Source organism: Salmo salar, chromosome 16 (genome assembly GCF_965601325.2).
Source record: "Salmo salar chromosome 16, fSalSal1, whole genome shotgun sequence".
In the NCBI taxonomy this organism is placed as follows: Eukaryota; Metazoa; Chordata; class Actinopteri; order Salmoniformes; family Salmonidae; genus Salmo; species Salmo salar.
In genome coordinates this window covers 92,487,501-92,502,500 of record NC_138306.1, presented here as the reverse complement: position 1 = coordinate 92,502,500, position 15,000 = coordinate 92,487,501, and the positions used below count along the sequence as shown (strand labels likewise).

Here is a 15,000-nt window from a genome sequence, read left to right as displayed (position 1 = left end):
CTGTTAGGAAAATGTGGCCCCGGACATTTGAGAAATGTACCGGACCCGTATGTGTTGGGTGTGTAACCTGATTAGGGCGTCCACCCATGGTGCTCAGAATCACACAAATCACATTTAGGTTATATGGTATTTCAACGGCGTGCGCCCTTCTTACCGAATACCGATCCTCACTTCTCAAAATGTTAGAATAACGTCCACGTTAACTTTTCCTCAGTCAACAAGACGTGACTAACAATCGGCAAAATCACTGGCCTATGTCGATCTATGATGAAAACAGCTAGCATGGGATGCTAATATGACTAGGATTCTCATCAACTAGCATGGGATGCTAATATGACTAGGATTCTCATCAACTAGCATGGGATGCTAATATGACTAGGATTATTATCAACTAGCATGGGATGCTAATATGACTAGGATTCTCATCAACTAGCATGGGATGCTAATATGACTAGGATTATTATCAACTAGCATGGGATGCTAATATGACTAGGATTCTCATCAACTAGCATGGGATGCTAATATGACTAGGATTCTCATCAACTAGCATGGGATGCTAATATGACTAGGATTCTCATCAACTAGCATGGGATGCTAATATGACTAGGATTCTCATCAACTACCATGGGATGCTAATATGACTAGGATTTTTTTTTTTTTTTTTCACCTTTATTTAACCAGGTAGGCAAGTTGAGAACAAGTTCTCATTTACAATTGCGACCTGGCCAAGATAAAGCAAAGCAGTTCGAAAACATACAAAAACACAGAGTTACACATGGAGTAAAACAACATACAATCAATGATGCAGTAGAAAGAAAAAAATAAGATTATATACAATGTGAGCAAATGATGTGAGATAAGGGAGGTAATGGCAAAAATGCCATGGTGGCAAAGTAAATAAAGTATAGCAAGAAAAACACTGGAATGGTAGATTTGTAGTTTGAAGAAAGTTCAGAGATAAAATATAAATAATATGGAGCAAAGGAGCAAAATAAATTAAATAAATAAATACAGTAGGGGAAGAGGTAGTAGTTTGGGCTAAATTATAGATGGGCTATGTACAGGTGCAGTGATCTGTGAGCTGCTCTGACAGCTGGTGCTTAAAGCTAGTGAGGGAGATAAGTGTTTCCAGTTTCAGAGATTTTTGTAGTTCGTTCCAGTCATTGGCAGCAGAGAACTGGAAGGAGAGACGACCAAAGGAGGAGTTGGCTTTAGGGGTGACCAGAGAGATATACCTGCTGGAGCGCGTGCTACAGGTGGGTGCTGCTATGGTGACCAGTGAGCGGAGATAAGGGGGGACTTTACCTAGCAGGGTCTTGTAGATGACCTGGAGCCAATGTGTTTGGCGACGATTATGAAGCGAAGGCCAGCCAACGAGAGCGTACAGGTCGCAGTGGTGGGTAGTATATGGGGCTTTGGTGACAAAACGGATGGCACTGTGATAGACTGCATCCAGTTTGTTGAGTAGGGTATTGGAAGCTATTTTGTAAATGACATCGCCGAAGTCGAGGATTGGTAGGATGGTCAGTTTTACGAGGGTATGTTTGGCAGCATGAGTGAAGGATGCTTTGTTGCGAAATAGGAAGCCAATTCGAGATTTCACTTTGGATTGGAGATGATTGATGTGAGTCTGGAAGGAGAGTTTACAGTCTAACCAGACACCTAGGTATTTGTAGTTGTCCACATATTCTAATATGACTTGGATTATCATCAACTAGCATGGGATGCTAATATGACTAGGATTATTATCAACTAGCATGGGATGCTAATATGACTAGGATTCTCATCAACTAGCATGGGATGCTAATATGACTTGGATTATTATCAACTAGCATGGGATGCTAATATGACTAGGATTCTCATCAACTAGCATGGGATGCTAATATGACTAGGATTCTCATCAACTAGCATGGGATGCTAATATGACTAGGATTCTCATCAACTAGCATGGGATGCTAATATGACTAGGATTCTCATCAACTAGCATGGGATGCTAATATGACTAGGATTCTCATCAACTAGCATGGGATGCTAATATGACTAGGATTATTATCAACTAGCATGGGATGCTAATATGACTAGGATTCTCATCAACTAGCATGGGATGCTAATATGACTAGGATTCTCATCAACTAGCATGGGATGCTAATATGACTAGGATTCTCATCAACTAGCATGGGATGCTAATATGACTAGGATTTTTTTTTTTTTCACCTTTATTTAACCAGGTAGGCAAGTTGAGAACAAGTTCTCATTTACAATTGCGACCTGGCCAAGATAAAGCAAAGCAGTTCGAAAACATACAAAAACACAGAGTTACACATGGAGTAAAACAACATACAATCAATGATGCAGTAGAAAAAAAAAATAAGATTATATACAATGTGAGCAAATGATGTGAGATAAGGGAGGTAATGGCAAAAATGCCATGGTGGCAAAGTAAATAAAGTATAGCAAGAAAAACACTGGAATGGTAGATTTGTAGTTTGAAGAAAGTTCAGAGATAAAATATAAATAATATGGAGCAAAGGAGCAAAATAAATTAAATAAATAAATACAGTAGGGGAAGAGGTAGTAGTTTGGGCTAAATTATAGATGGGCTATGTACAGGTGCAGTGATCTGTGAGCTGCTCTGACAGCTGGTGCTTAAAGCTAGTGAGGGAGATAAGTGTTTCCAGTTTCAGAGATTTTTGTAGTTCGTTCCAGTCATTGGCAGCAGAGAACTGGAAGGAGAGACGACCAAAGGAGGAATTGGCTTTGGGGGTGACCAGAGAGATATACCTGCTGTAGCGCGTGCTACAGGTGGGTGCTGCTATGGTGACCAGTGAGCGGAGATAAGGGGGGACTTTACCTAGCAGGGTCTTGTAGATGACCTGGAGCCAATGTGTTTGGCGACGATTATGAAGCGAAGGCCAGCCAACGAGAGCGTACAGGTCGCAGTGGTGGGTAGTATATGGGGCTTTGGTGACAAAACGGATGGCACTGTGATAGACTGCATCCAGTTTGTTGAGTAGGGTATTGGAGGCTATTTTGTAAATGACATCGCCGAAGTCGAGGATTGGTAGGATGGTCAGTTTTACGAGGGTATGTTTGGCAGCATGAGTGAAGGATGCTTTGTTGCGAAATAGGAAGCCAATTCGAGATTTCACTTTGGATTGGAGATGATTGATGTGCGTCTGGAAGGAGAGTTTACAGTCTAACCAGACACCTAGGTATTTGTAGTTGTCCACATATTCTAATATGACTTGGATTATCATCAACTAGCATGGGATGCTATATGACTAGGATTATCATCAACTAGCATGGGATGCTAATATGACTTGGATTATCATCAACTAGCATGGGATGCAAATTTGAGGCTACTTGTTGCAATGTCTCTATACAATGATTGGCTCCACGATATGGTGGGGGTTTGGCTATAGGCTACTTTGAAGCAAGGTAAACCCATATATCTACATGTACATACTACCTCAATCAGCCTGACTAACCGCTGTCTGTATATAGCCTCTCTACTGTATGTAGCCTCGCTACTTTTAGAGCCTCTCTACTGTATATAGCCTGTCTTTTTACTGTTTTTTTATTTCTTTATTACTATTGTTCACCTAATATCTTTTTTGCACTATTGGTTAGAGCCTGTAAGTAAGCATTTCACTGTAAGGTCTACTACACCTGTAGTATTCAGCATTTCACTGTAAGGTCTACTACACCTGTTGTATTCAGCATTTCACTGTAAGGTCTACTACACCTGTTGTATTCAGCATTTCACTGTGAGGTCTACTACACCTGTTGTATTCAGCATTTCACTGTGAGGTCTACTACACCTGTTGTATTCAGCATTTCACTGTAAGGTCTACTACACCTGTTGTATTCAGCATTTCACTGTGAGGTCTACTACACCTGTTGTATTCAGCATTTCACTGTAAGGTCTACTACACCTGTTGTATTCAGCATTTCACTGTGAGGTCTACTACACCTGTTGTATTCAGCATTTCACTGTAAGGTCTACTACACCTGTTGTATTCAGCATTTCACTGTGAGGTCTACTACACCTGTTGTATTCAGCATTTCACTGTAAGGTCTACTACACCTGTTGTATTCAGCATTTCACTGTAAGGTCTACTACACCTGTTGTATTCAGCATTTCACTGTAAGGTCTACTACACCTGTTGTATTCAGCATTTCACTGTAAGGTCTACTACACCTGTTGTATTCAGCATTTCACTGTGAGGTCTACCTACACCTGTTGTATTCAGCATTTCACTGTAAGGTCTACTACACCTGTTGTATTCAGCATTTCACTGTAAGGTCTACCTACACCTGTTGTATTCAGCATTTCACTGTAAGGTCTACTACACCTGTTGTATTCAGCATTTCACTGTAAGGTCTACACCTGTTGTATTCAGCATTTCACTGTAAGGTCTACTACACCTGTAGTATTCAGCATTTCACTGTAAGGTCTACTACACCTGTTGTATTCAGCATTTCACTGTAAGGTCTACACCTGTTGTATTCAGCATTTCACTGTAAGGTCTACTACACCTGTAGTATTCAGCATTTCACTGTAAGGTCTACTACACCTGTTGTATTCAGCATTTCACTGTAAGGTCTACTACACCTGTTGTATTCAGCATTTCACTGTAAGGTCTAGTACACCTGTTGTATTCAGCGTTTCACTGTAAGGTCTACTACACCTGTTGTATTCAGCATTTCACTGTAAGGTCTACTACACCTGTTGTATTCAGCGTTTCACTGTAAGGTCTACTACACCTGTTGTATTCAGCATTTCACTGTAAGGTCTACTACACCTGTTGTATTCAGCGTTTCACTGTAAGGTCTACTACACCTGTTGTATTCAGCATTTCACTGTGAGGTCTACTACACCTGTTGTATTCAGCATTTCACTGTGAGGTCTACTACACCTGTTGTATTCAGCATTTCACTGTAAGGTCTACTACACCTGTTGTATTCAGCATTTCACTGTAAGGTCTACCTACACCTGTTGTATTCAGCATTTCACTGTAAGGTCTACTACACCTGTTGTATTCAGCATTTCACTGTGAGGTCTACTACACCTGTTGTATTCAGCATTTCACTGTAAGGTCTACACCTGCTGTATTCAGCATTTCACTGTGAGGTCTACTACACCTGTTGTATTCAGCATTTCACTGTGAGGTCTACTACACCTGTTGTATTCAGCATTTCACTGTGAGGTCTACCTACACCTGTTGTATTCAGCATTTCACTGTAAGGTCTACTACACCTGTTGTATTCAGCATTTCACTGTGAGGTCTACTACACCTGTTGTATTCAGCATTTCACTGTAAGGTCTACTACACCTGTTGTATTCAGCATTTCACTGTAAGGTCTACTACACCTGTTGTATTCAGCATTTCACTGTAAGGTCTACTACACCTGTTGTATTCAGCATTTCACTGTGAGGTCTACTACACCTGTTGTATTCAGCATTTCACTGTAAGGTCTACTACACCTGTTGTATTCAGCATTTCACTGTAAGGTCTACTACACCTGTTGTATTCGGCACACGTGACAAATAAACTTTGATTTGATTTACTACATGCCTCATTTGAAGTAAAACGTTCAGCTGTCAAATAATGAATTCTGTTTTGAAAATGTCTTTACTGCCTCCAGCTCATTGTGGTGTGTGACGTGCTGAATCCTGCCGAGCGTTGACTATAGCCTGTGGTCTTCAGTCACCAGTTGGGAAATAAAACATTTTCATTTAACCGTGGCCATCAAAACAATTAAAAACATGAAATAGAGCAGTCTGTTATGAGAAAGTGCATTTGAATATAAAGTCTAATCCAATAGTCATCGTGTGGTTTGATAGAAACTGTTGTCTTTCGGCCATTTGAGGTGAGCAGTAATTATCCTACCGGTCGCCACACGGCCTCGTCTGTTTTTACTTCATTTTGTGTTTTAATCACTGATCTCTATCCTGTGAAAGGAAATTGTTCTTAAAGCAATTTATTCTGTCTGCCTCGTCCCTCTCCTCCTTCCTCTCTCCCTCCCTCTTCTCCACTCCTGAGAGTCTCTGTCTCGCTCTCTTCCTCGGAAGAGAACTGCACTCAAAGAACAAATGGAGAGAGAGAAAGAAAAGGAATAACCTTTCTGCTAATATTTCAATTTGGGAGAGTAAACACATTGAGAGATGCTCAACTGGCATCTCTCATTCTCTCTTTCTCCTCCTCTCCTCCTCTCCTTCTCTCTCATTCTCTCTTTCTCTCATTCTCTCATTCTCTCCTCTCTCATTCTCTCTTTCTCCTCTCCCTCTCCTTCTCTCTCCTCTCTCATTCTCTCTTTCTCTCATTCTCTCTTTCTCCTCTCTCCTCTCTCCTCCTCTCCTTCTCTCTCCTCTCTCATTCTCTCCTCTCTCATTCTCTCCTCTCTCATTCTCTCTTTCTCTCATTCTCTCTTTCTCCTCTCTCCTCCTCTCCTTCTCTCTCCTCTCTCATTCTCTTTCTCTCATTCTCTCTTTCTCCTCTCTCCTCCTCTCCTTCTCTCTCCTCTCTCATTCTCTCATTCTCTCTCTCCTCTCCCTCTCCTCCTCTTTTTCTCTTTCTCTCTCCTCTCTCATTCTCTCTCCTCTCTCTTTCTCTCATCTCTCCTCTCCCTTCTCTCCTCCTCTCTCATTCTGTTGAAGGCTGGGTTAGCTAGCTAGCAGTGGGACCTTACACCATCTCTCTCCCTCCTCTCCTCCTCTCTCATTCTGTTGAAGGCTGGGTTAGCTAGCTAGCAGTGGGACCTTACACCATCTCTCTCCCTCCTCTCCTCCTCTCTCATTCTGTTGAAGGCTGGGTTAGCTAGCTAGCAGTGGGACCTTACACCATCTCTCTCCCTCCTCTCCTCCTCTCTCATTCTTTTGAAGGCTGTGTTAGCTAGCTAGCGGTGGGACCGTACACCATCTCTCTCCCTCCTCTCCTCCTCTCTCATTCTGTTGAAGGCTGGGTTAGCTAGCTAGCGGTGGGACCGTACACCATCTCTCTCCCTCCTCTCCTCCTCTCTCCTCCTCTCTCATTCTTTTGAAGGCTGTGTTAGCTAGCTAGCGGTGGGACCGTACACCATCTCTCTCCCTCCTCTCCTCCTCTCTCATTCTGTTGAAGGCTGGGTTAGCTAGCTAGCAGTGGGACCGTACACCATCTCTCTCCCTCCTCTCCTCCTCTCTCATTCTGTTGAAGGCTGGGTTAGCTAGCTAGCAGTGGGACCGTACACCATCTCTCTCCCTCCTCTCCTCCTCTCTCCTCCTCTCTCATTCTGTTGAAGGCTGGGTTAGTTAGCTAGCAGTGGGACCGTACACCATCTCTCTCCCTCCTCTCCTCCTCTCTCCTCCTCTCTCATTCTGTTGAAGGCTGGGTTAGCTAGCTAGCGGTGGGACCGTACACCATCTCTCTCCCTCCTCTCCTCCTCTCTCCTCCTCTCTCATTCTGTTGAAGGCTGGGTTAGCTAGCTAGCGGTGGGACTGTACACCATCTCTCTCCCTCCTCTCCTCCTCTCTCATTCTGTTGAAGGCTGGGTTAGCTAGCTAGCGGTGGGACCGTACACCATCTCTCTCCCTCCTCTCCTCCTCTCTCCTCCTCTCTCATTCTGTTGAAGGCTGGGTTAGCTAGCTAGCGGTGGGACCGTACACCATCTCTCCCCCTCCTCTCCTCCTCTCTCCTCCTCTCTCATTCTGTTGAAGGCTGGGTTAGCTAGCTAGCGGTGGGACTGTACACCATCTCTCTCCCTCCTCTCCTCCTCTCTCATTCTGTTGAAGGCTGGGTTAGCTAGCTAGCAGTGGGACCTTACACCATCTCTCTCCTCCTCTCTCATTCTGTTGAAGGCTGGGTTAGCTAGCTAGCGGTGGGACCGTACACCATCTCTCTCCTCCTCTCTCATTCTGTTGAAGGCTGGGTTAGCTAGCTAGCGGTGGGACTGTACACCATCTCTCTCCCTCCTCTCCTCCTCTCTCATTCTGTTGAAGGCTGGGTTAGCTAGCTAGCAGTGGGACCTTACACCATCTCTCTCCTCCTCTCTCATTCTGTTGAAGGCTGGGTTAGCTAGCTAGCGGTGGGACCGTACACCATCCCCACAGGGCTAAACTCACTATTCATGCTTTATCTGCTCCTTTAACTGTTGCCGCATCACAGAAAGGGGTTGTTAGGGGGGTTTGTGTAGCTTTTATAGTGAGCAGAGAAAAGCTATTCTTCAAAGCCGTGTTCCGTTCATACGGCCTCACAGCGCCTTGCATTCCAAATGGACCACTTTTCACTATGTAGTGGCCCTAGTGCACGATACAGGGAGGATGGTGCCATTTGGAACACATCCAGCTGTGTTGTGTGGGGTATACTGGCCTCACACTGAGCTGTGATTGTGTTCTGGGCTCTTAGAGTCAACACTCTCAGTCTGGTGTTAATGTGTTGTGATGGGTTGGGCTGGAGCAGGGGATAGGAGAATTTACCTTCTTCCACTCCTATTCTCTTTCTCTCTACTCTCTCTCTGCTTTCTCTCCTCTCTCTCTGCTTTCTCTCCTCTCTCTCTGCTTTCTCTCTGCTTTCTCTCTGCTTTCTCTCTCTCTGCTCTCTCTCTGCTTTCTCTCTTCTCTCTCCTCTCTCTGCTTTCTCTCTGCTCTCTCTCTTCTCCCTCCCTCTCTCTGCTCTCTCTCTTCTCCCTCCCTCTCTCTCTTGCTCTCCTCTCTTGCTCTGCTTTCTCTCTCTCTCTCTCTCTCTCTCTCTCTCTCTCTCTCTCTCTCTCTCTCTCTCTCTCTCTCCTCTCTCTGCTCCCCCCCCCGACACTCCCACACACACTTCTCCATTGTGTTCCTGTGTTGTAGTCCCCCCAGAGAGAGAGAGAGGGTTAGAGAGCATCCCAGGGTTGGCCTTAGTGGGGTTCTGCTCTTCAATATAAAACTGTTGGCTGGATCAATAGACCATTTGCTCTGTACCATACAATCTACACAGCTCTCTGTCCTGCCCTGCTTACACCGTGAAGTGAACCAACAGAGTGTTGTGATGAGGTTTGATCACTACACATCTCTCTGTCCTGCCCTGCTTACACCGTGAAGTGAACCAACAGAGTGTTGTGATGAGGTTTGATCACTAAAGATGTTTACAACCGTCAGAACTGTTTGGTCCTGTCATCCTGTTGTCCTGTCGTCCTGTCGTCCTGTCGTCTTGTCGTCCTGTCGTCCTGTCGTCCTGTCGTCCTGTCGTCCTGTCGTCCTGTCGTCCTGTCGTCCTGTCGTCCTGTCGTCCTGCCCTGATGGATGAGAGAGAGACGCGCTCACTCTCATTCTCTCTCTCCTCTCATTCTTTCTCTCTCTTTCTGTGTCGCTCTCTTTCTGTGTCGCGCTCTCTTTCTGTGTCGCGAATAGCACTCTATTCCTTCAGAATGTATTCACACTCCGACACTCTTTCCACGTTGTGTTGTGTTCCAGTCTGAATTTAAAATGGTTTAAATTGAGATGTTGTGTCACTGGACTACACACTATACCCCGTAATATCAAAGCACATACCTTGCATGGACTCCCTGTGTGTTCAGTAATAGTGTTTAACATGATTTTTGAATGACTACCTCATCTCTGTACCCCCACACATACAGTTATCTGTAAGGTCCCTCAGTCGAGCAGTGAATTTCAAACCCCAGATTCAACCACAAAGACCAGGGAGGTTTTCCAATGCTTCACAAAGAAGGGACCAGTATTGATAGATAGAAAGCAGACATTGATCATCCCTTAGAACGTGGTGAAGTTATTAATTACACTGTGGATGGTGTATCAATACACCCACTCACTACAAAGATACAGGCGTCCTTCATAACTCAGTTGCCGGAGAGGAAGGAAACCGCTCAGGGATTTCACCATGAGGACAATAGTGACTTTAAAACAGTTACAGAGTTGAATGGCTGTGATGGGAGAAAACTGAGGATGGATCAACAACATTGTAGTTACTCCACAATACTAACCTAAATGACAGAGTGAAAAGAAGGAAGCCTGTACTGAATAAAACATATTACAAAACATGCATCCTGTTTGCAATAAGGCACTAAAGTAGAACTGGAATAAATGTGGCAAAGAAATGAACTTTGTCCTGAATACAAAGCCTTATGTTTGGGACAAATTCCAATACAACACATCACTGAATGCCACTTCATATTTTCAAGCATGGTGGTGGCTGCATCATGTTATGGGTATGCTTGTCACTGGCAAGGACTAGGGAGTTTTTTAGGATAAAAAGAAACAGACTAGCGCTAAGCACAGGCAAAATCCTAGAGGAAAACCTGGTTCAGTCTGCTTTCCACCAGACACTGGGAGATGAATTCACCTTCCAGCAGGACAATAACCTAAAACACAAGGCCAAATCTACACTGGAGTTGCTTACCAAATCAAATGTTATTGGTTCATACACATATTTAACAGATGTTATTGGTCACATATTTAACAGATGTTATTGGTCCATACACATATTTAACAGATGTTATTGGTCCATACACATATTTAACAGATGTTATTGGTCCATACACATATTTAACAGATGTTATTGGTCACATATTTAACATATGTTATTGGTCACATATTTAGCAGATGTTATTGGTCACATATTTAACAGATGTTATTGGTCCATACACATATTTAACAGATGTTATTGGTCCATACACATATTTAACAGATGTTATTGGTCCATACACATATTTAGCAGATGTTATTGGTCCATACACATATTTAGCAGATGTTATTGTGGGTGTAGTGAAATGCTTGTGTTCCTAGCTCCAACATTGAATGTTCCTGAGCGTCCTAGTTACAGTTTTGACTTAATTCGGCTTGAAAATCTATGGCAAGACTTGAAAATGGCCGTCTAGCGATGATCAACGACCAACTTGACAGAGCTTGAAGAATGTTGAAAAGAGGCATGTGGAAATATTTTACAATCACTCTGTGAATACTTATGTAAGTGAGATGGATGCAACACAGGTATTCACTAGCTACCTCTCTCAATTCAATTCAATTTAAGGGCTTTATTGGCATGGGAAACATATGTTAACTTTGCCGAAGCAAGTGAAATAGATTTTATACAAAAGACAAATAAACAAAATAAAAATAAACAGTTAACATTACACTCACAGGAATGTCTTTCTCTCTCTCTCTCTCTCTCTCTGCCTCTCTCGCTCTCTCTCTCTCTTGCTCTCTCTCTCTGCCCCTCTCTCTCTGCCTCCCTCTCTCTCTGTCTCTCTCTCTCCCTCTCTCTCTGCCTCCCTCTCTCTCTCTCTGCCTCCCTCTCTCTCTGCCTCTCTCTCTCTCTCTCTCTCTCTCTCTCTCTCTCTCTCTCTGCCTCACTCTCTCTCTCTGCCTCTCTCTCTCTCTGCCTCGCTCGCTCTCTCGCTCTCTCTCTCTCTCTCTCTCTCTCTCTCTCTCTGCCTCTCTCGCTCTCTGAGCATTTCCAGGTTAACCCAGTCGTTAGGTTATGGCGGTGGAGAGGGTCGCTCCACAGTCCACACAACACACACACACACACTGCTCTTGTGTTGTCACCAATTTCTCTTCTCTGTTTCCAGCTGAGAGGCATGATCAATCAAGTGTAGGATCTCAAGGCGATTGTCAATATCCTGATCAATTGACAGAGTGCTTTCTATTGGAAGCATTTATTTTCAGCTCAACATCCAGTATTGATTAGATGGATTGTTTTCAGCACCGCTGGACACGAAGCAATCACTTATCAGACTTGTTTTACCCAGGATTCATCCTGTTGTTTAGTCCTGTCATAGAGTATTCTTCTATTATATGATCATTGTATTTATTTATTTATTTTATTTCACCTTTATTTAACCAGGTAGGCTAGTTGAGAACAAGTCCTTTATTTAACCAGGTAGGCTAGTTGAGAACAAGTCCTTTATTTAACCAGGTAGGCTAGTTGAGAACAAGTTCTCATTTACAACTGTGACCTGGCCAAGATCAAGCAAAGCAGTTTGACACAAACAACAACACAGAGTTACACATGAAGTAAAACAAGTATACAGTCAATAATACAGTAGAAAAATAAGTCTATTTACAATGTGAGCAAATGAGGTGAGATAAGGAAGGTAAAGGCAATAAAATAGGCCATAGTGGCGAGGCAATTACGATATAGCAATTAAACACTGGAGTGATAGATGTGCAGGAGATGAATGTGCAAGTAGAGATACTGGGGTGCAAAGGAGCAAGATAAATACAGTATTAACTGGGTGGTTCGAGCCCTGAATGCTGATTGGCTGAACGGCGTGGTATATCAGATCGTATACCACGGATATGACAAAACATGTATTTTTACTGTTCTAATTACCTTGGTAACCAGTTTATAATATCAATAAGGCACCTCAGGGGTTTGTGATATATGGACAATATACCACGGCTAAGGGTTGTGTTCAGGCACTCCTTGTTGCATCGTGCATAAGAACAGCCCTTAGCCGTGATATATTGGCCATATACCACACCTCCTCGGGCCTTATTGCTTAGTTATATTGGTAACTGAGTTAAACTGACAGCTTTAAATGGCAAATGTAGGTAAGAGGTGTTGGAGAAATACATATTTTTAGTTGATCAAAAATAATCCAGTTCTTTGATGTTGTTTCCCTCCTCAGTTTGGAGCAGTACCAGTGGTCGTCTCCTCAGCCCACCCATCCCAGGCTGGCTTCCCCTCCTCCGCCTTTCCTTCCCTCCCTCCGCCTCCTCCCCCTCCTCCTCCCCCCCTCCCAGGCTGCGGCCCACCTCCCCCACCAGGAGTGCCTCCCCCGTTCGGTTGTCCCCCTCCTCCTCCTCCTCCTCCCCCGGGGTTCTGTGGGCTGGGCTCTCCTACCCACAACACCTTGCCTTTCGGCCTCCGGCCCAAGAAGGAGTTCAAGCTTGAGACTTCTATGAAGCGCCTCAACTGGTCCAAGGTGAGTCACTCACTCACTCACTCACTCACTCACTCACTCACTCACTCACTCACTCACTCACTCACTCACTCACACACACTCACTCACTCACTCACTCCCAGTCCATTACCCTAGCCCCCCTCTCCTCCCACACACTGCCTGGCCTTCTGTTACTAACAGATATGGCTAAACAGGGTGTGTGTCTGAAAACACAGGATGTGGCTGTGAACAAGGCTTGTTTTTAGGTGTGTGAAGTGCTACTCGAGAGGCCTGGCAGCTGATCACACTATAAATGAATGTCTCCAGCGATCTCTCCTGAGTTTTAGAGGTACCGTCTCTAAACTTTCAAGTCCTGTCAGTCCAGAGGGTTTTTTGGGGGGTAGATTCATGCATATTAAACGTGAGTTGTCCTGTACAGCTGTACACCAACACAAGGGTCTCCTTTGGTGTCCTGTTGAAACCTGATCACAACACAAAAGGCATACGTCCCGAATCACACCCTATTCACTGTGTAGTGCACTACTTTGACGATGAGCTCTGGTTAAAAAGTAGTACTCTGCCGATTTTATATATAGGTAGTTGAGTGTGGTTTGGGACGTGTCCTTCCTCATCAGATCAGGCATATGGTCCAGCTTGTTAAACAGCTGTATGAACGTGTATGGGAGAGAAAAAAAGGAAGTGAGATAAAATATTAATTGTAATAGCGTGAAGTAATATCACTGAGATGAAACGACATCTGGTTCTGTTCTGAGCCAAGTCCGTCTGACTGAGGCCTCTGATCCAATCAGAGAGGAGAGGGAGGAGCCCGGGCTTTAAATGGCTGTTGGCACGGAAACGCCAGCCCTGGAAACATCTGTACTGTTGCTTGTTGTTGCCATTTTTATATATAAATAAATAAATAAATAAAAGTTATATATGTCAGAGAAGAAAGTTGGACTTTAATAAAACAACTTAGTTAAGCATGACGTCTCAGCTTTTCCCATAGATCGGTGATCCACCTTCAACTAGCATACTAGTAGCTGTAATAGCACGGTTTTACTGTTAGTCCAGCTGATATAGATGAAATGTTTCCTAAACCTGGAGCCTAACTCACCCACGGTTTTACTGTTAGTCCAGCTGATATAGATGAAATGTTTCCTAAACCTGGAGCCTAACTCACCCACGGTTTTACTGTTAGTCCAGCTGATATAGATGAAATGTTTCCTAAACCTGGAGCCTAACTCACCCACGGTTTTACTGTTAGTCCAGCTGATATAGATGAAATGTTTCCTAAACCTGGAGCCTAACTCACCCACGGTTTTACTGTTAGTCCAGCTGATATAGATGAAATGTTTCCTAAACCTGGAGCCTAACTCACCCACGGTTTTACTGTTAGTCCAGCTGATATAGATGAAATGTTTCCTAAACCTGGAGCCTAACTCACCCACGGTTTTACTGTTAGTCCAGCTGATATAGATGAAATGTTTCCTAAACCTGGAGCCTAACTCACCCACGGTTTTACTGTTAGTCCAGCTGATATAGATTACATGTTTCCTAAACCTGGAGCCTAACTCACCCACGGTTTTACTGTTAGTCCAGCTGATATTGATGAAATGTTTCCTAAACCTGGAGCCTAACTCACCCACGGTTTTACTGTTAGTCCAGCTGATATAGATGAAATGTTTCCTAAACCTGGAGCCTAACTCACCCACGGTTTTACTGTTAGTCCAGCTGATATAGATGAAATGTTTCCTAAACCTGGAGCCTAACTCACCCACGGTTTTACTGTTAGTCCAGCTGATATAGATTACATGTTTCCTAAACCTGGAGCCTAACTCACCCACGGTTTTACTGTTAGTCCAGCTGATATAGATGAAATGTTTCCTAAACCTGGAGCCTAACTCACCCACGGTTTTACTGTTAGTCCAGCTGATATAGATTACATGTTTCCTAAACCTGGAGCCTAACTCACCCACGGTTTTCCTGTTAGTCCAGCTGATATAGATGAAATGTTTCCTAAACCTGGAGCCTAACTCACCCACGGTGACAGACCCAGCGTTGGTGAGCCAAATGATCCAGTCATGGATCCATGCTGTTCCTCAAGTGATTCATCTGAACAGTGACTCTGTGCTCAGTGTC

The 15,000-nt window shown here is 43.8% G+C and overlaps 1 protein-coding gene across 1 annotated transcript in view; it reads left to right on the top strand.

The window, feature by feature from the left end:
* The window catches only part of LOC106574944 (protein diaphanous homolog 3), a 676,792-nt gene that overhangs the window by 277,313 nt on the left and 384,479 nt on the right, over positions 1-15,000 (top strand). Inside the window, exon 17 of the mRNA XM_082963180.1 lies at positions 12,607-12,903. Coding sequence (XP_082819306.1) covers positions 12,607-12,903 — 297 coding nt within the window. The remainder of the gene's footprint in view (positions 1-12,606; positions 12,904-15,000) is intronic.